Raw genomic sequence first — 23159 nt, forward strand, 5'->3', positions numbered from 1 at the left:
GGCCAAACCACTGAAGGTTTTATCAGACTTCACCTCCACGATGAAAGGCCACCTCTGCTCCTTTTCTTTGTGATGCTGGACATAAATGTATATATATGTCCACACTTATTCCAGTCCTGTTCTTCCTTAAGCCTTATAAAATCTGATATGAAACACTGCTCCCTTTCCCTTTTGCGCTCATCACCCAACATCTAGGCCCCAGATGTCTTCCACTTTCCTTAGAAAATCATATTTTCCTCTCTAAACCTAACATTAGAAACTGTATCTGAGTATCAAGGGGTCCCATTCCCTCCAGACGTGCTCGAGTATTTTTCGAAAAATGAAGCCAAGATCACATCTGTTACAGAAATAAACCTGTATTGGAAGGACAGACCAAATGAAAGCAAGACAATCTGACTTACTTCGGATCTATTCCTTTTTCACTGGGAACATTTTAGCTTTAAAATCTGGCTGACTCACAGTGAAATATTAACCATAGCTATACATAACTTAGTAAGGCACCTTAATTTTTTTTTAAAGATTTTTTTAATTTATTTGAGAGAATGAGAGAGAGCACATGAGAGGGGGGAGGGTCAGAGGGAGAAGCAGACTCCCTGCCGAGCAGGGAGCCCGATGCGGGACTCGATCCCGGGACTCCAGGATCATGACCAGAGCTGAAGGCAGTTGCCTAACCAACTGAGCCACCCAGGCGCCCCTTAATTTTATTTCTTAAAAGATTTTTTATTTGAGAGAGAGCACAAGCAGAGGGGAGGAGTAGAGGAAGAGGGAGAAGCTGAACAGGGAGCCTGATGCAGGGCTTGATCCCAGGACCCCAGGATCATGATCTGAGGCAACGCACTTAACCAATTGAGCCACCCAGGCACCTCAAGGCACCCTAATTTTAATGATCCTTTGATACTGTGATGACATTTCATTGACAGAATAACTATTCTACAGTAAAAGTGAGCACATATAACTACTAACTCAGAATTTCATTCTGCATAAAATAAGAAAAATAGTTAAGGCTCTAATGTGGAAGTAGGGCTGAGGACATGGGGAAGGCCGGTCACAAAGCCTCCAAAAAAACTGCCAATCTTAGAGTGTGTAAAGATACTGGCTATTGGTGAAGTGTGAGAAGAGCAGAATCAGGGAATGTTAGCACACTTGGATGACTGATGGTACAGTACAGTGTATGTTCGAGTCACAACGTGATCAACACTCTTTCCATCAAAAGCAAAATGATCTGGTCCTTTTCTGTGGTCTTCCCATTACCCTTACAGCTTTCATACAGAAGTGGTAAACAGTGTTCAAATGCTGAAGGCTATGAGAAGGGCACAAGAACTTCCCAGAAAGAGTACATGACCAAAACTAAGGACCTAACCTGGCTGCTGCAGATAAGCTAGGTCATCAGAAAAATCTTTCATAATGTTTGCATCAATAGCAAGTACGAACCTTGGAGCTACAATCAAGATTTACTTATAAGGCTGGAAAAATGGGGTAAAAGCTTGTTGGCTTCACATAAACCACAGTGAAATGTATTCAACACATACATAAGCTTTCTTCAACTTCTTTGTGTGGCAGCCTACAGGTTTTGAAAGTGATAATGCTTTGTAAGAAACTTCAATGTTCGGAAACCAAGAAAAAAAATCACTCAAGGGGAAAATTTAACTAAAGAACATTTATTCATTTTTCACTAAGACTTTATCTTGAGCATGTAACTAAACTGTCACTACCCCCCCCACCCCAACCTGAAGGGTTAGTACAGCGAATGTTATAAAGTAGATATGAACAGTTTGAAGGACTGGAACCGAGATTAACTGACAAACAACTTCCATCTAAATTATCATAAAAATGTTTAAGTAAAAAAAAAAAGGGAGGGGAAGGGGGCAATGGGGGTTTCAGATTGAACAAGATCCTCACATTTCATCTAATACCTTCCATCCTGGCTAGAGTACACCAAGATGGAGACAGGATTACTATAATACAGAGCCGCCACTGCAGCACGCTGTACACACCTGTGTTCCAAGCCCACCCCCAGCCCCCACTGCTTCTAACTCAGCTATTTCCCGGCCTGTTGGGCCTGCCGACGAAGGAGCACGTAGATCTTCTCTTTAATCCAGTCTTTGTTATAGGGCTGGTATGTCTGGGTATCAGCTCGGTAACTGAGGAACAGAAAGGGAGAAGCAAAGTTATAATGGTCAATTACTGTTGTGTTTTTAAAATCCTAAATTCTAACTGCCCAATGATGGCACAGATGTGCCATGTTTATACATGAACTTAATGAAAACATAAAAGAGCTGCTTACATTACTGTTGAATTTTAAGCCATAGGAACTTTAGACCACCAAGTACAATCTTAGAGTTGAAAAAGAAACCAAGATCTAAAAATCTTAAGTTAAATGCTCAATGTGTTACACATCTACTTCTTGACAAAGTATGACCAGAAACTGTGTGTTCTTTCTCCTATCTAGTTAACAACTTTTATGGTTTCTTTAGTAATTAAAATATAAAAACCAAACACTGGTACAAACTTGAGATTTGTTAAATTTGTTTAGAATTAACTAAAAAATCTTTAAAAAAACATGTTACTACCAAAAGATTTCCTCCCTGTAAGGTGTTAAGGGAAATCTTTTAACCTGTATTTCAGGATTTGTTTTTTTTTTTTTTTTGATTTTTTTTTTGATTTTATTTATTCAGAGAGCGAGCGAGCATGCTCGAGTGCGCGAGCATGCTTGAGTGCACAAGCAAGGGGAGGGGCAGAGGGAGAAGCAGACTCTCTACTGAGCACGGAGCCCAACGTGGGACTCGATGCCAGGACCTCGGGGTCATGACCTGAGCTGAAGGCAGATGCTCAAATGACTGAGCCACCCAGGTGCCCCAGAATTTGCTTCTTAAAATAAATCACGCTAGAGGCTGGTAGAGAATTAATGGAAGACATAATAAGCTTCAAAATGGCTCTAATCAGAAGAGGAGGGTCAGGAGACTAAGGACCTGCGGCATTAGCAATGAGACTCCGGTGGGACTCCAGGCGTTCTGAGGCCAAGGTATCACCAAATAGCCAACCACTCAAGATATCTTTAGAAGACTCGAATAGTGACCTACCACTGAAATCTCACTGGTTAAGCAATAAAATCATTTTGGGGTAAAAAAAAAAATAAGGCTAGAGTATAAAAAAGGAGACAATAAGTAACCAGAGATTGCACAAATAAAAATCACTTCAGTGTTTCAAAGCCATGTGCACCATGTGGTAGAAACACTACATGGCATCCAAGGGAGACAAAGACACACTTTGCCTAAAAAAATAATAAAAAAAACCCAACCTAAAGGCTACTTTAGAAAAACAAAATTATCTAATTTATCAATTAGTACTTATCTGAATCAACTCATAATCCTTATTACAACCCTGCAAGTAGGTACAAATTTTTTCTTAAGATTTTATTTATTTATTTGTCAGAGAGAGAGAACACACAAGCCGGGGGAGCAGCAGGCAGAGGGAGAGGGAGAAGCAGGCTCCCTGCTGAGGCGCTCGATCCCAGGACCCTCAGTCTTTAAAGACTGAGCCACCCAGGCGCCCTAGTAGTGCTTCCTAATTAAATAAGGGTTAATCTAGTCTGCTTCAGATATGGTTCAATAGTCTACAATATTTATATCAACACTGAAGAAGAACTAAAAAAAGAACAGAATTTTTCAGAACTGTATCAGGGTGGGACAGACTCATTTAAGATATTTATTTGGGGCAGGGGAAGTGCACGAGGTGGGGGGGAGAAGCAGAGGGAGAGGGACAAGCAGACTCCACACTAAGCACAAAGCTCAATGCAGGGCTCAATCCCAAGACCCTGAGATCATGACCTGAGATGAAATCAAGAGTCAGATGCTTAACCGACTAAGCCACCCAGGCGCTCCAACAAAACTTTCATATTGGGGTGCCTGGGTGGCTCAGTCGGTTAAGCATCTGACTTCGGCTCAGGTCATGATCTCAGGGTCCTGGGATTGTGTCCTATGTAGGGCTCCGTGCTCAGTGAGGTGTCTGCTTGACCCTTTTCCTTTGCCCCTCTCCCCCAGTCATGCTCTCACATACACTCTCTCAAATAAAATCTTTAAAAACAACAACAAAAAAAAACCCTTTAAAAAAAAGGGGGGCGCCTGGGTGGCTATCATTAAGCGTCTGCCCTCGGCTCAGGTCATGATCCCGGGGTCCTGGAATCGAGCCCCGTGTCAGGCTCCCTGCTCCGCGGGAAGGCTGCTTCTCCCTCTGCCCCTCCCCCTGCTCCTGCTTGCTCTTTCTCTCTCTCTCAAATGAATAAAAAAAATCTTTGAAAAAAACAAAACAAAACAAAACAAAACCCAAACCTTTCTTATTATTAATATATTTCATTAAAGACCAGACCTGGGGTACCTGGGTGGTTCCGTTGTTAAGCGTCTGCCTTGAGCTCGGTTCATGATCCCAGGGTTCTGGGATCGAGTCCCGCATCAGGCTCCCTGCTCAGCGGGAAGCCTGCTTCTCTCTCTCCCACTCCCCCTGCTTGTGTTCCCTCTCTGTCTCTGTCAAATAAATAAAAAATCTTAAAAAATAAAGACCAGACCTAAATCACTGGAATGTTTTGAGTTAGTTAAGTAAAACTCAAATATTCCAACAAAATACAAGTTTTTTTTTAAAGATTTTATTTATTTGAGAGAGAATGAGAGATGGAGAGCACGAGAGGGAAGAGGGTCAGAGGGAGAAACAGACTCCCTGCCGAGCAGGGAGCCCAATGCGGGACTCGATCCCAGGACTCCAGGATCATGACCTGAGCCGAAAGCAGTCGCTTAACCAACTGAACCACCCAGGCGCCCCAAAATACAAGTTTTCACTTTGGTGAAACAGCAAGTCATGGCCTGGCCCCAGTCATAATCCGGGAGTCACAGGAAGTGCCTGTGAGTAGGACGTATATATTTTTCAAAAACATATTTACTTCTATGACAGTATCTGCCATGTAAGATTCAAGCGCCTGATTACTGAAGATCATCTCATTGTAAGGTACTCTCATTTTCCTTTGTCATGAAACCAGAATCATCTTAGTTTTAACCCAAAGCAAACTGCTTTAGGACAAAGACTTTGAGGGGGGAAAAAACCTAAAAAACAAAACAACCCCCCCCCCCCAAAAACAAACAAACAAACGACTTTGGTTTAAGAAACCAAGATCAGGACTTTGAACTTCTCAGCATTCTCTCTGCATACTAACTGCTCAATTAGCAAAATTCTCAAGCTTTTCCTGTGCCATTAGCTTTATGTTGCCAAATTAATTTATGAGCCATATGTAGATGAAATATTACTATATAGTAGTCAAACTGCAAAGATCAGTGTCAGGCATATAGTGAGCTCAGAATACCGTAAATCACCTCAAACAGCTGGATATACAACAGAAAAATACACCTTAAGAGAGAAGGTGGCTAATACTTACACAAGGCAGCTGAGGTCTGCCAGATCGTCAATAAAATCAAACAACTGACTGATATCATATGTGATAGAGGGACTGTTGGGATTCATTCTCTTCAGATGTTCTTCATACATTTTACAAACACCTAAGAGAGGAGAAAAACCAAGATCTTACAACTGTATAAACTTTAGATATAGACAGCATATATATAACATATATATATAATACCACAATATTTTAATTTTTTTAAGGATTTAATTTTTTTAAGTAATCTCTACACCCAATGTGGGGCTTTAGCCTACAACCCTGAGATTGAGAGTCGCATGCTCCACTGACTGAGCCAGTCACGCACCCCCTTATATTTATTTTTATGAAGTGGGCTGGGAAAAGAGTAAGTTGGTCACTTTTGTTTAAATGTTTGTCACTAGCAAATTTCTTTTAATTTTATATATTCGCCAGAATGTTAAGTATTTTATGCCTTAAAAATAAAATAAAATAAAATGAGGGTGCCTGGGTGGCTCAGTTGGTTAAGTGACTGCCTTCGGCTCAGGTCATGATCCTGGAGTCCCGGGATCGAGTCACGCATCAGGCTCCCTGCTGAGCAGGGAGTCTGCTTCTCCCTCTGACCCTCCCCCTTCTCATGCTCTCTCTATCTCATTCTCTCTCTCACATAAATAAATAAAAATAAAATGATTACTTCAAGCCACTAGGTCTAAAAGAACTTTAAAGACTTGGCATATGAGAGTTCAAACAAGTGATGACAGTGCCTTTTTTTTTTTAAATATTTTATTTATTTATTCATGAGAGACAGAGGGAGAGAGAGAGGGAGAGAGAGAGAGAAGCAGAGGGAGAAGCAGGCTCCCAAGGAGCAGGGAGCCCAATGTGGGACTTGATCCCAGGACTCTGGGATCATGACCTGAGCCAAAGGCAGACACTCAATCATCTGAGCCACCTAGGCGCCCAACAGTGTGTCTTATCAGGTTTTTCAATAAACAATATTCCTAAAGCCTCAGAATAAAGAAAAACACCACATTTGGGAATGATGGATGACAAATAGAGAGAGGCTTTTCTATCCTGCTTTCAAATTTTGATACAATGCAAAAAACAAGCAAAAACAAAACTGGCACTGAGGAAGAGATTGTCATGAGTACTTTAAAAGACTGGACTCTGGATTCAGAGACTTGAATTCTAGTTCTGTCCTTTACTAATGACTCCATCCCCAGAACCCTACTTGTCAAATGGTGAGGACAACAATATTCTTGATGGAGCTATGGTGAAGGTTATGCAAAATGATGCATGTAAAAGCATTAGCCCATGTAAGAGCACTTAGATACTCAAATATGTCATAAAAAGACAATGAACAAAATCAGAGAGCAAGCACACATTAACATAATTATCTAAAGAGCACATTTAATTTTATTCAGTGACATACTCCTGTTGTTCCCACACAATGGAAACATAACCTTTTCTGTCCATTCCCACTATCAAATGCTTTTAATACCACTATGATGAATGAACAAGCGAATAAATGTCATCTGGGAAAACATGTCCTATCCTCTACACTCAGGTCCTTCCTGTACCTCTAAATTGACTTTGTAAATTTCCCAATAGAAAGTAGTATTAAAAAAAAAAAACAAAACCATTAAGTAATATTCAACTACAGATCTATGAAAAACTGAGTTAGGGTTTCTGACTGATACTGGTACACCACACCATGATCACAGAGTACCACTCATGAGTTACTGAACAGAAAGGTCAAAGTAGAAAGGAAATAAAAATCAGGAAAATGAATTCACCATGTATCTTAGGAAGGCACTGACCCATTGCTACCATGATATTTAATGGTGAAAGACTAGATACTTTCCCACTCAGATTAGAAAGAACACTACAATATCTACTCTGTCATTTGTAGTCAACATTGTACTGGAGGTTCTGGCCAGGGTGACCTGACAAGAAAAATAAACAGCAGGCATTCAGACTGGAAAAAAAAGAAGTGTAACTCCTCTCTTCACAGAGGACACGATCTTGTATACACAACATCCTAAGGAAACCACACACACACACACACACGCACGCGCGCAAAACCATTAGAACTAATAAACGAATACAGCAGAACTGCAGGACGTGAATATACAAAATTCAACTGTATGTCTATACCCCAACAATAAACGATCTAAAATTAAGAAAACAGCTCCATGTACAACAGCATCAAAAAATAAAATTCTTAGGAATAAATTTAATAATAAAAAGCACAGAGGGCGCCTGGGTGGCTCAGTTGTTTAAGTGACTGCCTTCGGCTCAGGTCATGATCCTGGAGTCCTGCAATCGAGTCCCGCATCAGGCTCCCTGCTCAGCGGGGAGTCTGCTTCTCCCTCTGACTCTCCCCCTCTCATGCTCTCTATCACTCTCTCTCAATAAATAAATAAAAATCTTTAAAAAAAATAATAAAAAGCACAGAATGTACACTGAAAACTACAAAATGTCACGTAAAGATTTAAATAAATGGAAGATCTCATCTTGTTCATTGATCAGGAGACTTAAATATTAAGATGGTAATGCTCCCCAGGGACACCTGGGTGGCTCAGTCAGTTAAGCATCCAACTCTTGATTTCAGCTTAGGTCATGATCTCAGAGTCCTGAGATCTGAGCCCCTCATCAGGTTCCCGGCTCAGTGGGGAGCCTGCTCCTCCCGCCCCTGCTCATGCTTTCTCTCAAATAAATAAGTCTTAAAAAAAAAAAAAAAAGACGGTAATGACCCCCAAAATGGTCTATAAATTCAATGTAATCCCTATCAAAATCCAACCTAATTTTGCAGAAACTGACAAGCTGATCTTAAATTTGATATGAAAATACAAGAGGCCCAGGATAACCCAAAAGATCTAGAAAAAACAAAGCTGGGAAGACTCACACTTACCAATTCCAAAACTTACTATGAAATTACACTAACAAAGACAGTATGGTACTGCTTATACATAAGTATGGGCGTACAGATCAATGCAATAGAAAAGAGGGTCCACAAATAAACCCTCACATTTATGGTCAATTGTTTTTTGATCAGGATACAAAGACAAAACTTGATGAGGAAAGAACAGTCTTTTCAACAAATGGTGGTAGGACAACTGGAGAGTCACATGGAAAAGAATAAAGTTGGGCCCACACTTCACATCATAAATGGCCCAGAGACCTAAATATAAGAGCCCAAACTGTAACACACATGGAAGAAAATACAGGCACAGATTTTCATGACTTTTTTTTTTTAAGATTTTATTTATTTATTTGACAGAGAGAGACACAGTGAGAGAGGGAACACAGGCGGGGGAGCAGGGAGCCTGATGCAGGGCTCAATCCTAGGACCCTGGGATCACGACCCAAGCTGAAGGCAGACGCTTAACTACTGAGCCACCCAGGCACCCTGATTTTCATGACCTTGAACAAGGCAATGGAATCTCAGATATGGCACCAAAACCAGGAGAGGAAAAAAATAAATTGGAGTTCATCAAAATTTAAAACTTTTGTGCTTCAAAGGGCACTATCAAGAAAGTGAAAAGATAAGCCACAGACTGGGAGAAAATCTCTGCAAAACATTTATCTTGATAAAGTACTAGCATCCAAAAAAAGAACTCCTAAAACTCAACAATTAAAAGAAGTAAACACCCGGGCACCTGGGTGGCTCAGATGGTTAAGCGACTGCCTTCGGCTCAGGTCATGATCCTGGAGTCCCGGGATAGAGTCCCGCATCGGGCTCCCTGCTCGGCGGGGAGTCTGCTTCTCCCTCTGACCCTCCCCCCCTCTTGTGCTCTCTCTCTCTCATTCTTTCTCTCTCAAATGAACACCTCAATTAAAAAGTAGGCAAGGGATCTGAACAGATACCTCACCAAGGAAGATACACAGATGGCAAATAAGCATGATGCAAAGAAAACTACAAATTAAAAGAAGATATCGCCATATACCTATTAGAATGACAGAAATCCAAAACACTGACAGCACCAAATGCTGCGAAGAATGTGGAGCAATAGACATTCTCATTCATTGCTGGTGAGAATGCAAAATGGTGCAGCCACATCTGAAGACAGTTTGTCAGCTTTTTACAAAGCTAAACACATTCTTACCATATGATGCAACAATCACATTCCTTAGTTTACCCAAAGGGGTTGAAAACTTAGGTACACACAGAAATCTGCACTCGAATGTTTGTAGCAGCTGTATCATAACCAATACCCAGAAGCAATTATGATGTCCTTCAGTAGGTGAATGGATAACCAAACTGTGGTATATCCAAATGACAGATTACTGAGCAATAAAAAGAAATGAGCTATTAGGCCATGAAAAGGTACTGAAGAATCTTAAAAGCACACTCTATGGGGGTGCACCTGGGTGGCTCAATTCATTAAACATCTGACTTCGGCTCAGATCATGATCTCAGGGTCCTGGGAATCCCTGCTCAGCGGGGAGTCTGCTTGTCTCTCTCCCTCTGCCCCTCCCCTGCTTGTACGCTAACAAATAAATAAATAAAATCTTTAAAAACAAAAAACCCCCACTGTTCTGTGAAAGAGCCAACCTGAAAAAGCTATATACTGTGTAATTTCAACTACCTGACATTTTGGAAAAGGTGATGCTATGAAGACATTAAAAAGGTAAGTGGTTGCCAGAGGTTTGGAGGAACAGGTGAAACACTAGATTTTCAGGGCAGTAAATGGTAGATACCTGTCGCTATATAAGCCAAAACCCAAAAAATGTCCAAAGCAAAGACTGAACACTAATGTAAACTATGGCCTTTAGTCAATGATATATCAGTATTGGTTCTACAATGGTAACTAATGTATCACACTAATACAGGATGTTAAGTAGTAGGGGAAACTGGAAGGAGAGGGTAGAGAAGAAGGGGTGTGACAGAATTCTCTGTACTTTTTAATCAATTTTCCTGTAAACCTACAACTACTCTAAAAAAACTAAATCTATTAATTTAAAAAGACATGGAAGAACCTCAAATGCATATTGCTGAGTGAAACCAGCCAGTTGAAAGGGCGACATATGGTATTGATTCCAATTCTATGACATTTTGGAAAAGGCAAACTATGGAGGGGACAGTAAGACCAATAGCTGTCAGGAGGCAAAGGGTGAAGTGGGGAGGAGGAATGACAGGTGGAGCACAGGAATTTTTAGGTAAGTGAAAATTGTTCTGTATGATACCGTACCAATGGATATATGATGTTATACATTTGGTAAAACCCACAGAACTGTACAACACGAAGAATGAGCTTTAGTTAATAATAACAGACTTGAGTTAATAGTAGACTTTAGTTAATAATAATGTATCAATACTGGGTTCATGGGAGCCCCTGGGTGGCTCAGTTGGTTAAGCATCTGCCTTTGGCTCAGGTCATGATCTCAGGGTCCTGGGATCAAGCCCCGTGTCCAGCTCCCTGCTCAGGAGGTAGTCCGCTTCTCCCTCCGCCTCCTCCCCTCTCCCCCCAGCTTGTGCTTGTGTGCACTCTCTCTCTCTCAAATAATCCTTAAAAAAAATATTGGGTTCATCAACTATAACAAACATACCACACCAATGGAAGGTGTTATTAATGGGGGAAACTGTGGAGGTGGGGAAAGGGAGTACAAGGAAACCTTAAACTGCTCTAGAAATAAATAAAATAAACTGTCTAGAAATAAATAAAATTAAATTAAAAAGAAAAAGTCAGGCTTCACCAAAATCAACAGAGGTTGGCAAAGTACCTGCAGAATCAAGGACCAAACATAATAATACAGATAAGGCACTAATGTGCCAAGGCAGCATGTGCACAAAGTCTACCATAATGGTCAGCAGAGGAAGGGTCCTGAAATGAGAGAAGAACAAGAGCTCCTCTTCTTTTGAAATTAAAGAGAATCTGCAATCAGGAAGGCATGGTGCCAACTTAACCTAGATGGCTCTCGTTATTACTAGTAGTTTCTTCCCACAGATCTACCCACTGTTGGCTTTACAAGGACAGATTTTAAGGCTAACCCAGTTAGCTTTGGATAATCAACAAATTCAGAGACATGCCCAGCAGCAAAAACAATGAATATAAAATCTTCATAGGAAGAAGTGAAGAATGGACAATTTGCTAAAAAGGGTACAGAATGTGCACAACTGGTTTACTTGATATAATGATTAAATGTAAGGATGAATCCAATTTGTGATGATCCAATCTATGTGCTCTCATCTAATGGTTTACTGAGTAAAGAAACATTAAGGGCAATAATTTCCTTCAGGGTGGTGTCAGCTTATCAAATGCATAATAAATTATACTTATTTCGTTCCATTTGCCTTTATTCTCTGAGCTAATTTTTATTTTCTAACACTCTCATGGAGCGTAACCAAACCTCAACAGCTTTTAATGTTTATTTATTCAATGAGCAGACTAATAGGTTCTGAAGGTATCCCTAGAGCCTGTCTTAACAACTCTATAGTGCTTGAGTTTAACGAGAATACATAAGGAATAACTGTAAGATATTTACATATCATAACAAATACTGGAGTATCAACATAACAAAGGGAGGCTTCAGAAAGTCATTCACTGTAATCATGAGCTGGATAAAAAAAAATATTTGCAGCAGAAAGACAGTATATATAATCAATGTTTCAGTATTCAACAAATATGGTCCTTAATATCCTCCTTCCCTGTTCAAATTAATAATTCAAGAAATCTGGAGGAAAAACAAGCCCAGTTCCTAAATGAGACATGTTCTAATAGTGAAGGTTAGGAAAACAAAAACAAAAACTCTTGATTAGTGTTTAAACTCACCTTCCATGCATTCATTCACAGATTCATAGTCAGCATAAGTTCTGCCTTCTGGCCTCTTGGTAGGCTGTACCAGCAAAATGGTGTGAGACTGCAGGGGGAAAAGTGATTTCAACATAAGTTTCTAACTCATATTTGAGAAATTCACAGTATGATATAAAATTCCCAGTCATGACACAATAATCATTGGTTATTAAAACACTATTAGGGTGCCTGTCCTACATTTATGCCTTTGTGTAAGCGTGGTGTCAGAAGGTGGACTGATAGCTTCTCTGTAAGGACTCCCAGTCCTTTTTTTTTTTTAAAGATTTTATTTATTTACTTGAGAGAGAGAGAGGGCACGAGCAAGAGCACAAGCGGGGGGAGCAGTACAGGGAGAGGGAGAAGCAGACTGCCAACTGAGCACGGAGCTCAACATGGGGCTTGATCTCATGACCTGCGCCGAAGGCAGCCACTCAACCAACTGAGCCACCCAGGCACCCCAGGTCTCCCAGTCCTTAAGGGCTGTTTTCTCCAACTGTTGTACTTACTGCCTGTAAGCAATCAGCATAAGCTACCTTGTACTGTTTTTTTTTTCTTTCCTATCTTTCTCCCCAACTAGATCATACTATATTTTATTGTGAGAAACATAAGTATATATGTAGACGTGACTCCACTGTTGTGCTAAGGTTGGAAAAAACATAAATCGGATCCAGCGCTTACAGTCATTAATAGTGTTTCTCTTTTTCTCCTTTTAACAGCCTACATCTGAGTTTTTATTAAGGGACTGAATAGGGCTGGAGACAGAAAGTGACCAGTGGAGATAGAAAACCTAAGTGGGTTTATGAGAGCACAAGCAGAGGGAAAGGGAGAAGCAGACTCCCCCTGAGCAGGGAGCCCGACATGGGGCTCGATCTCATGACCTGAGCCAAAGACAGCCACCCAACCAACTGAGCCACCCAGGTGCCCCAGGTCTCCCAGTCCTTAAGGGCTGTTTTCTCCAACAGTTGTACTTACTGCCTGTAAGGATTCAGCATAAGCTACCTTGTACTGTTTTTTTCTTTCCTATATTTCTTCCCAACCAGATCATAAACCCACTTAGGTTTTCTATCTCCACTGGTCACTTTCTATCTCTAGCCCTATTAAGTCCCTTAATAAAAACTCAGATGGAGGCTGATAAAAGGAGAAAAAAGGAAACACTGTTAATGACTGTAAGCGCTGGATCCGATTTATGTTTTTTCTTTTTTTTTTTTAAAGATTTTATTTATTTATTTGAGAGAATGAGAGAGAGAGAGCACGAGAGCAGGGAGGGTCAGAGGGAGAAGCAGACTCCCCGCTGAGCAGGGAGCCCGATGCGGGACTCGATCCCAGGACTCCAGGATCATGACCTGAGCCGAAGGCAGTCACTTAACCAACTGAGCCACCCAGGGGCCCCCGATTTATGTTTTTTCCAACATGAAGGCAGAAGATAAATGGGCAGTATAAAATTAATATATAGTTAACATTACCCTAGAAAAACCATTAAACTATTCACCCAGTAGATGACTCACCTTAAGAGGCTATACTATCTCAAAATCACGTATTTTTAAACACTATTATCACACAAAATAGATGATCAACTGTGACAACTGTGAATATGCCTGAAGAACAGCAGATAGACTTAACATCTTCCACCTCATCACGCTCAGTAGGGGACATGTTTTTGTTAGTGGGTCTATTTCAAAGTTTCTCAACTCTGTATTTTTACAATTTGGGCTTGAAGGGGCCTCCTTATAGAGGTAGTCCTGTGCACTGTGGGATGTTTAGAAGCATCCCTGGCCTATTCCCACTAAATACCAGTAGCACTTGAACCCCCTGCCCCCTCCTAGGCAAAACTGTGACAACCAAAAATGTCTCCAAATTATTGGTCCTATCGAAATTATGGCCCCTTCAATCTTATGCCAAGTGTGTAAGGTCGATTAATTAAATGCAAGTATGATGCAACCTCACTGTACACCCAGTCTTCAAACTATTCACATTCTTCTCTTTTACTGTACTATTATTTTGGGGTCCAAAAAATCCTTTATGACAGGTCCCCCAAACTGTTTTGAAATGATCAGAATTTTCAACCATCAAGATATTGGAACTGAACAGTTGAGGCCTAGAGTTTCTGAATAAGCACCAAAAAAACCCAGTACTCTGAACACTATTTAAAAAGCAAAGAAATTGCTCATATTCTTCCCTCCCCATCAAGAACTAGCTCATTCTGATGAAAAGTTTGATTTGAGATAAAAACAGACGCTGGTGACGAGATGAAGGGTAAGTGGCCTTTGTTAAATAGGCATTATAAACCAAAGAAACCATTTTATTAGATTATTTGTTATACAGAATTTTTTCTAAGTCACTCAAAAAAAAAAAAAAACCCAGTAGTTTTGATGGGTCATATGTTGAGAAGAAAATAATTTTATAGAAACCACACTAGCATTCCTGCATTCGGGCTCGCTCTGTATATTAGCCACACCAGTTGCTACTATATTAATTTTGTTCTCATTCTAATGCAAATTAAGGGACTAATTTACTTAAGAGAGTAAAGATATGGAAATGGCAATTCAGTATGCTACTTTTTACATCTAGTCTTAGAATGAACTTCTGACAAAGCTCACTATTTTCAATACTTACTACCCAAAGATTAGGATTAAAAACTAAGAACAAAAAATGACTAAATTTACAAATCTGTAATTGAAATGAGCATTTTTTAAAAAATATTTTACTTATTTATTTGACAGAAAGACACAGCCAGAGAGGGAACAAGCAGAGGGAGAGGGAGAAGCAGGCCTCCCGCGAAGCAGTGAGCCCGATGTGGGGCTCGATCCACGACCCTGGGATCATGACCTGAGCCGAAGGCAGACGCTTAACGACTGAGCCACCCAGGCGCCCCAAAACGAGTATTAAGTGGCTGTGCTTTCCTATTAACATTTTAAGATCATAAAACTTCAATCAGTTTTGATCACTTTCTTCTTACTGGAGTTATTTTTGAAGCTGTTTGGTCTTATTAAAAAACAAATATATATGCAAAATATAAGTACATATAGGCAAATACATATGTACTTAAATTTCTCACAATAGAAAAAAAATTGCAAAATCTAAATCAGGAAAAGGTATGCAGAATTACCTTAATAAAATTCTTATTCTCTCTGATTACCAGGCACAAGTCAATCACTTTAATAGTTAATCCTGACTTGCTTTTTACAAGTCTCACACACTTCAATTCTAAGAATCATTCTACTGCTACAGAAGAACAATACACACGATTTGCACATTAGCTTCAAATGCTTCTCCCAAACTACCAAAAAAAAAAAAACCACCAAACAACCCACACCTAAAGCTTTTATCTTTAATAATGCAAAGGTATTTAAGACTATTGAATCAATAATTGTTTTATATACAAATTCTAATTTTTAATGCTACTTGGACTGAGAAGGAATTATCACTGATATTTGCCCAACAATGGGTTATTAATTGCTGTCACTTCCTCAGATTTTAATCTAAGCAGTATTAACACAATACCAAATAGTGACATAAAAGGCAAAGAAGGAAACTATAAGAGATCAAAGACTTGTCCAAGGTCACATTGCTAGTTATGACAAAACAAGAACTGGAAACCCAGTCTTCTAATTCCTGGTCCTCTCTGGGAAACCATGTCGGGTCAAACATCGAACATTTCAATTCAGAAAAGCACAACCTCAAAAAGTTCCTTGCCAACATCAGCTGCGTAACTTAACAGAAACTGCGGCAAACAGAAAACGAAAGCTGAAGTGTGGAAGTAACCATGATTCCTCATAATCCCTGTGAAGCATCTCCGTTTTGGTGGAATAAAATAAAAAATACAAACAAAATACCCAGTCACTCCACTACCACCCCGATCAGATTCTAAGGAACCCTCAGCTGAGCCTATGTTTTCAGCTTTCAGTCCCAAGAGAATGAGTACGAATACGATCGAGGGCTGGGAGAAACGCCAAATCAGGCATCTGGGGTCTTGGAAAAGAGAAAAAACGTTATATGTATATTTAAAGACAGAGCACAGCAAAACAAAAGAGAATAGTTGAGAAAGCGCACTACAAAGCGAAGACGACCCCTCCCGGCCCACACGCGGGGTGCAGTACACTGAATCTGTCAGGTTTGGGAACAGGTTTGTCAGACATCCCTCGGCCATTGTTCCTACATTGGGCCAGAGAGTCTGGAGGGAAAAAGCAGCATCCCCCGCCTGCCTCTACCAAGCTGCAATTGGGAGAGAGCGCATCCCCCACACCGCACGCCTCGCCGGAGCCGCAGGCGGGCGCGCAAACGTAGGGCGGACCCGGGCTCCGGGGCCTAGTGCCAGGCCAAGCGTCTCCGCGGCGGGAAGGGGAAGGGTCCAGTCACAAGCTGGTGGGCCGGGGAGCTGCACGCTCGCGCTGGATGGGGTGGGGAAAGGATGTACGGGACTGAGACCGCCCCGGAGGCTGGGGGACCGGGGAGCCGCTGAGGCCTTTCTCACCATCGCGCCAAACTCTCTCGCTGCAGCCGCTGCCTACACCGCCGCCGCACACGAGCTTAGCCGCAACGCCGCCAACAGCCAATCCCCGCGAGAGGAGCCGCCGGAAGTCGTCAGAAACGCACCGCGAAAGAGCCTTTTGGACCATAGAGGCGCAAACATTTCCGGCAGCTAGAGCGGATACTGACTCTGTCTCAGCCATCTTGGATAAGGGCGACGACATACAAAGGGAATTGTTGCGGAACTGGAAAAATATCATTTCTTCTCAAGACACTCTCTTCTTTACTCTCGTTATTAGACGTACGGCTAGAGTGAACAAAGATATAGACTCTGACACCAGACATCTTTCATTAGCCCTACTCAAAAATGGCGGTCGCATAAGACTCCCGGGCCATAGGTCGGTTGTAACCCGGAAGTATTCTTCTAAAGGCGGGGGCGGTGAAGCAATCCGGAAGTGGATGTAATGAAGAGGTGCCACTTGGCGGCCATGGCAGCTGTAGTATCGGTGGCTCCGGGTCAAGGCCCAGCGGAGTGGAGTAATATGGGCAGCATCGGGTATAGGGCAGAGACAGCTTTGTATCAGCTTCTCTGCTGAACCCCTGAGCCCATCGTTAGAGACCTGCAGGACTCTTTCCCCATTTTAGACTCGGAGGAGAGTTTGTTGGGACTGGTGGGCTGGTCCCAGCCTGGGGGGGACTGCCCCAGGGACATAGGGGCGCCGGGAGAAAGAACAAGTTTGCTTGGGTTTTCCTCCTTTTCCTGCTGCCACCTGGGACGTTGTCTGTGGAGGGAGTGGGCCCATTGTGCCACCATTCCGACCATTGAAGAAATCGCTCTTTCGCATACCTTTAACTGTTAACCGTAGGGAATCCAGTGACTGACATCTGAAAACGCAGGGGCCGGGACCTGAGATTGCTGAAAGTTCTCTCTGGTGCTAAGATCAGAAAAAAGGGGCTGTTTCCAGGTGCGTTCCAGAGAAGGGTTTCGTGAACACATCTGCTGGTGGGGAGGACGAAAGAACTGGAAAGTCCACTTGTTCTCTTGGGAACACCACACGCGTTTAAGAACCTAAGGACCCTTTCAAGCCACTGAAAATTTGTCGTCCGCTGGCGGTGGGTAAATAAAGGAGGACAGAATGGATGATTTCATCTCCATTAGTCTGCTGTCTCTGGCTATGTTGGTGGGATGTTACGTGGCTGGAATCGTTCCCTTGGCTGTTAATTTCTCTGAGGTAAGAAGTTCTCAATTTTTTGTCAGCTGTCAGGATGGCTGCTAGGAAGTAGTGACAGTTGTAAAGGGAAGCTCCTTCCCCAATTAATCTCCGAGCTAAAGAGCTTACTAAGGAAGGCTATCTTAAAAAGATGTATGGCATTTCATAATAGAAACGAACCCCTTTTTAAGCACTAGAGCCCTTAATTTGGTGTGGGTGGATACACTGAAGATCCTGGGGTACTCTGAACCTTGTGAAATTGCACACAAAAATTTAAGGCTCTGTGCTTTTTCCTGGAAAGAGACACCATAACATTCTTTTGATTCCCAGAGGTTCCAAGGAATCGAGGTTCCAGATTGCTATCAAGAAACATAAATGGAGAATATTATTTGTCCATATGCATAGAAATCATGATAACTCCTCTTTTTGAGAAAATGAAGCATAGATTTTTGGGGGGGAAAGGTAGTTTTTTGGATTAGAATCCAAAAAAGTTTTCTGGTGATTTGAATTTTTTGTATTAGAATGAAAATAAGAAAAAAACTGAATTAGATTGTTCTTAACTCACATTTTCTTTTAAAGAAAGAGGGCATTGGAATGGATATTTGAAGTTGTTTCAAATCTTTGCTTAGAAATGAATTTTTTGTTAATATGTTTTGACATTTAGTTTGTTCATTTGTTATTGCTTGAACAAACATTAACTAGGGGATGAAAGCATTGATCAGTGAAAATGCAGGTAAGTTCTTCATAAAGAGTTCACAGCATGCACAGTGCTCAAAAGATTTAGGGAGAAAAATACTACATTTGGAGGGAACAGGATTTCATGAGTATCTTGGGGTTCAGCAGTAAAATAGGCCCAGTTTCACCGCCAGTCCTGAAAGAGCTTCGTGAAAGAGCAAACTGGTAGTCATACCAAAACTAGCCCACAGACTTACTTTGTTAGATAGCAGAGTATTTTTATTATTGTTATTCATTTTTGTCTGTATTTTCTCAAGGCAATAGTTGGCTAGAGCTGACTAGCCGTAGATTGTCGCAGTCCTCGACTGTGAAGCCTACCTCACTTATTTGGGCCACCAGTCCAGTACTTTGTGAGCCTGCTTTATTCTGACATGAGCCGTATTTTCTTATAACTGCATTAGAATTTAATTGTCCTTATTAAGGCTGACATTTGTGAGAAGTTAAGTTGCTTTGCATATTTAAAAACTGGTTAAGGGAACATTTATCAGAAATTATAATTCAAATAAGAAATCAACAAAACTTTTTATTTCTATAAAATGCTTAGGACTGGGGCATCTGGGTGGCTCAGTCGTTAAGCACCTGCCTTCGGCTCAGGTCATGATCCCAGGGTCCTGGGATCAAGCCCCACATCAGGCTCCCTGCTCAGGGGGAAGCCTGCTTCTCCCTCTCCCACTTCCCTTGCTCATGGTCCCTCTCTCGCTGTGTCTCTCTCTGTCAAATAAATAAATAAAATCTTAAAAAAAAATGCTTAGAGCTTTTCCAATTTCAGTATTTTCTTGAACTATCTTGAGTGATTTTTGTAATATGCAAGTATCTGCTATATTCTTTTTCACTGAGAGCAAATGTGTACGTGCGTGGTGTAATTAACCAAGGCATTAATAAAGATAACAGTATGACATGTCAGAGCTGTCTGAATTGATGGTCAAGTGGTCTTTTCCAGCTGTATCCCTTAAAATGCTATAAATCACATTCAAAATACCTGTTTATTACAGCAGGAACAGTGCATTTTGAGCTGTTGGAATAAAAATGAGTTATATATAACTTAGACATTTTAGAATTCAACCGATGTTTTCTGTCTTCTAGAAATTAAACATTTTTTCTAGACAGATTATACTATTGTAAATTGATGTATCATGAAACTAGTGAGATAAATTTGTAAAAAGAAACTTCATTCATGGGGGCTGGGAAGCACAGTTGGCTAAACTTTTTTTTTTATACAAAGTGAATATCATGGCATCACTTTTTTTTTTTTTTTAAGATTTTATTTATTTATTTGACAGAGAGACACAGCGAGAGAGGGAACACAAGCAGGGGGAGCGGGAGAGGGAGAAGCAGGCTTCCCGCCAAGCAGGGAGCCCGATTTGGGACTCCATCCCAGGACTCCGGGATCATGACCTGAGCCGAAGGCAGATGCTTAACCACTGAGCCACCCAGGCGCCCCACTGAACTACTTTTTAAGGAAATCTGGCTTTTCTTAGGGACTAGTGTTATTATAAATAAAAAGACCAATAAATCTAATTTATTTTGCAGTTCACTTTCATGTATATGAAAAGATATGCTGTTTATTCATGTTCTTAATCTACCTGCTGTTTTGTCACTCAATACTTTTTTTTCCTCAGAATTTCTCAGAGTAGGAATAGAAGTTCAAAAAACCATTAATTATGGCAGGATTAGTATTTAGAAATGAGTTAAAATTAAGTAACCTGAAAATTGCTTTAGCAGTTGATGCCTACCTGCTGTATCTGACCATCAAGAGGTTTATGTGACATTGATCTCTCTGTCACTTTCTTCAACATTCCTTGCTCCCAGACCAACTTTCTTGATGCTTTTGTAACTTCTTCCTTGCTTTTTGACCTGGCGACTTTACCTTTATACCTAAATGATTTCTAAAACAAAGGAAAAGAAATCTCTGATTCTTGAAAGCACTTATGAGTAACTGATAATCAAGATGCTCTCTTCTTCAGCATATAGGAATGAGGAAGACTAAACTTGGAAAGGAGACCAAAGCATACCTTACACAAAGGAAGTCCCATGTGGTAAAAGAGTTGGAACCACTAGTTTAGCACTATCCTATGATGTTAGATTCAGTTGGTAATGAGCAGCTGTCTTTGATTCTAAAGGAAAAAGCTACATAAGTAGGTTGAGAGCCTACAACTTACCTAGAATTAACCCCACTTAGCGAGAGCTCTGATTGATGAGTGATGTTAAAATGTAAACCAGGACCAAAGTGGTTTTAGATTGATTATCTGAGGATTGTCACTTACCTGAACATAGCTCCTCTTTGCCACAGAGCTGGTAACAGAGAGCAAGCTGTTTGTGCCAGAGCTCTAGGGCAGTGCTACTCCCAACTATCTGGTAAATGACTAGTTCTTGTTTTTGTTTAATTTCCATTCCACTGAAGATGAATATATTTATAAAAATTAAATACTAAGAAAATGAAATGGAAAAAAAGACATACAAAATATAAGCCCAATGTAGTGTTATTATATTCAATAGACATACTCCTCTATGTCTGTTACTCCTATAATTGTAATATTCATATTCTATAAAATTTTTTGAAGGCTTTGTCTCAGTTTCATACTTTCCTTGTTGCAGACCAGTTTGGATTATAATGCCACATTCTTCATGTGTTAAAATAGTATGGACCCATAGGTATGCAGATGACAGTAGTGCTGCTCTTCAATAAAGAATTCAAGATATTAGTAATGCACTAATTTCCCAGGAACTGTCTGGTTCAAAATCAGTGTCACTATTTGAGCAAGCTATTTAGCGTCAAAATCTCTTCTATTAAATGACCTTATAGGATTGTTTTGAGGATGTAATGAATTAATATGAGCACAAGACTATTCTAGAACATAATAAGAAATTTTGAAAATGTGGAGGATTGTTCTTAATGATTATGAAAACTTTAAGGTTTTCATTTTTAGAACTTTGTTCAAAATTATAATTTTTAAGCCTTTATTTTGGAACACAATTCTAATAATGGGTAAACTCCTCCATCTCCCTCTCTAGTTACCGGAAACTTCTCAGCAATTTGTTTTGGATCTAAAAGGTCTTGTTTGGCGGTTGGCATTCCTATTCACTGTGAATGTTCCATTTGGAGAAACCAAGCCTTCTCCTCTAGTCTCCCTGCCTTATAGTATTTTTCTTAGTATTTTCTTAGTATTTCTTAGTATTTTCTTAGTATACTTAGTATAGTATTTTCTTAGTATTTCTTAGTATTCTTTCTTTTCTTCATCAATTTTCATTTTAAGTCTTGTTTTTCATGTGTTAAAAAGTTTTGTGTCTAACTGTAATAACTGACTCATTCAATAATAGATATCTTTGGGGCTTTGAGTTACCAACAAATCAAACATTTGTATCTGAAGAACAAATTTGTTCGGCCAGTATGCTCTTCTCCTACAATTGGTTCTTTTTGAAATAGATGTGACAAAGTTGCATTTTTCAGGGCTTTTGCATTGTCTGGTATGTTAATGTTTTATTCTCTTCAGATAATGCAATAGATGTTAACGTTATGTCTGTTTGGAATTTCATTTCTAAATTAAAACATTCTACACTTTGCATTCTAATTTACCCGTGTCTGGAAAGCAATCAGTAATTTTGCCTTTCCTCAGATTATTATCTTTTAAGGTTATTGTTTCATAAGTATCTTCGCTTGATAAAAGTATTTGGATCAAATAAAATCTAGATAAAATCTGATTGAATATTTTCCTGAAAAACTTTCTTTTCCCTAGGATAGTCTATGGATAAGTGTTACTGAAATTTATCTGCTTAATAATATTAATAATAGGTAACTTGTTGATCTCCTTCTGTGTAGTGCCAGGCACTGATGCGCATTGTCTTATTAAATCTTCAGGAGGAGACTGTGAGGTAGATACCGTTAAACCTCACTTTTCAGATGCACATACTCCGGCTCAGAGAGTATGGTAGACACTGGCAGAGATGGGATTTGAAACTAAGTCAGTTTGATTACCAATCGAAAGCACTTGACTGTTAGATGATATTTCTTTTTCTGATGAACACTGTAAAGAAGGAATGAAAATACCATGGATCTAAATTGGCACCTTAGCTCCCCAAATTAGGAATGTCTTAATACCACTAACATTATCTCCATTAGCTCTCCAAATTAGAAATATCTTTAATCACTGACGTTCTCCCTTCCACAGTATATCTGCTATCTTGTGTTTTGTCAGTGTAGCAGAATTGAAACTACAGAGGTAAACCATCTTCAAATAGCACTGAAACCTGTAAGAAAGAGTGGAATATGTCTTAGATGCCCTTTAAATTGACACCTGCCAAGTTAGAATCTGAAGCAGTTCGTACTTGATGTCTTTATAGTCAAGACAGTTCTAAATTGTGATATTCAAGAATTCACATCCTTTTTGAGGGAAGAAGACCTGAAATGGATTCTGGAATGCTTCTGTATGTGACAGTCTTTTTTTTTTTTTAAGATTTTATTTATTTGACAGAGAGAGACACAGCGAGAGAAGGAACACAAGCAGGGGGAGTGGGAGAGGGAGAAGCAGGCCTCCTGCCAAGCAGAGAGCCCGATGC

At 40.3% G+C, this 23159-nt stretch overlaps 2 protein-coding genes across 4 annotated transcripts in view; one reads left to right on the plus strand and one right to left on the minus strand.

Moving 5' to 3' along the window:
* Positions 1-1638: 1638 nt before the first annotated feature.
* On the minus strand, positions 1639-16780 carry ERH (ERH mRNA splicing and mitosis factor). Its single transcript, XM_025869800.2, has 4 exons — positions 16664-16780; positions 12172-12259; positions 5420-5540; positions 1639-2141 (listed from the first exon to the last, which is right to left on the minus strand). Exons 1-4 carry the CDS (start codon positions 16664-16666, stop codon positions 2039-2041), a joined length of 315 nt encoding a protein of 104 aa, XP_025725585.1. The 5' UTR covers positions 16667-16780; the 3' UTR covers positions 1639-2038.
* Positions 16781-17111: 331 nt separating this feature from the next.
* SLC39A9 (solute carrier family 39 member 9) overlaps positions 17112-23159 on the plus strand; it is a 55562-nt gene continuing 49514 nt past the window's right edge. For all 3 annotated transcript variants that reach the window (XM_025869798.2, XM_025869799.2, XM_073895415.1), the window contains exon 1: positions 17112-17891. In XM_025869798.2, coding sequence (XP_025725583.1) covers positions 17796-17891 — 96 coding nt within the window. In that variant the 5' untranslated portion in view covers positions 17112-17795. The remainder of the gene's footprint in view (positions 17892-23159) is intronic.

Source organism: Callorhinus ursinus, unplaced genomic scaffold (assembly GCF_003265705.2).
Source record: "Callorhinus ursinus isolate GAN/ISIS: 27379988/994484 unplaced genomic scaffold, GSC_fseal_2.0 scaffold8, whole genome shotgun sequence".
NCBI classification, from domain to species: domain Eukaryota; kingdom Metazoa; phylum Chordata; class Mammalia; order Carnivora; family Otariidae; genus Callorhinus; species Callorhinus ursinus.

What these genes read in the sequence shown, in the direction of transcription:
- ERH (XM_025869800.2), bottom strand. An exon ending in TGTGAATGAATGCATGGAAG is followed by an intron (nt 5,541 to 12,171) that starts GTGAGTTTAAAC and finishes CTCCTCTCTTAG; the next exon opens with GTGTTTGTAAAATGTATGAA. An exon ending in GCAGACCTCAGCTGCCTTGT is followed by an intron (nt 2,142 to 5,419) that starts GTAAGTATTAGC and finishes TCTGTTCCTCAG; the next exon opens with TTACCGAGCTGATACCCAGA.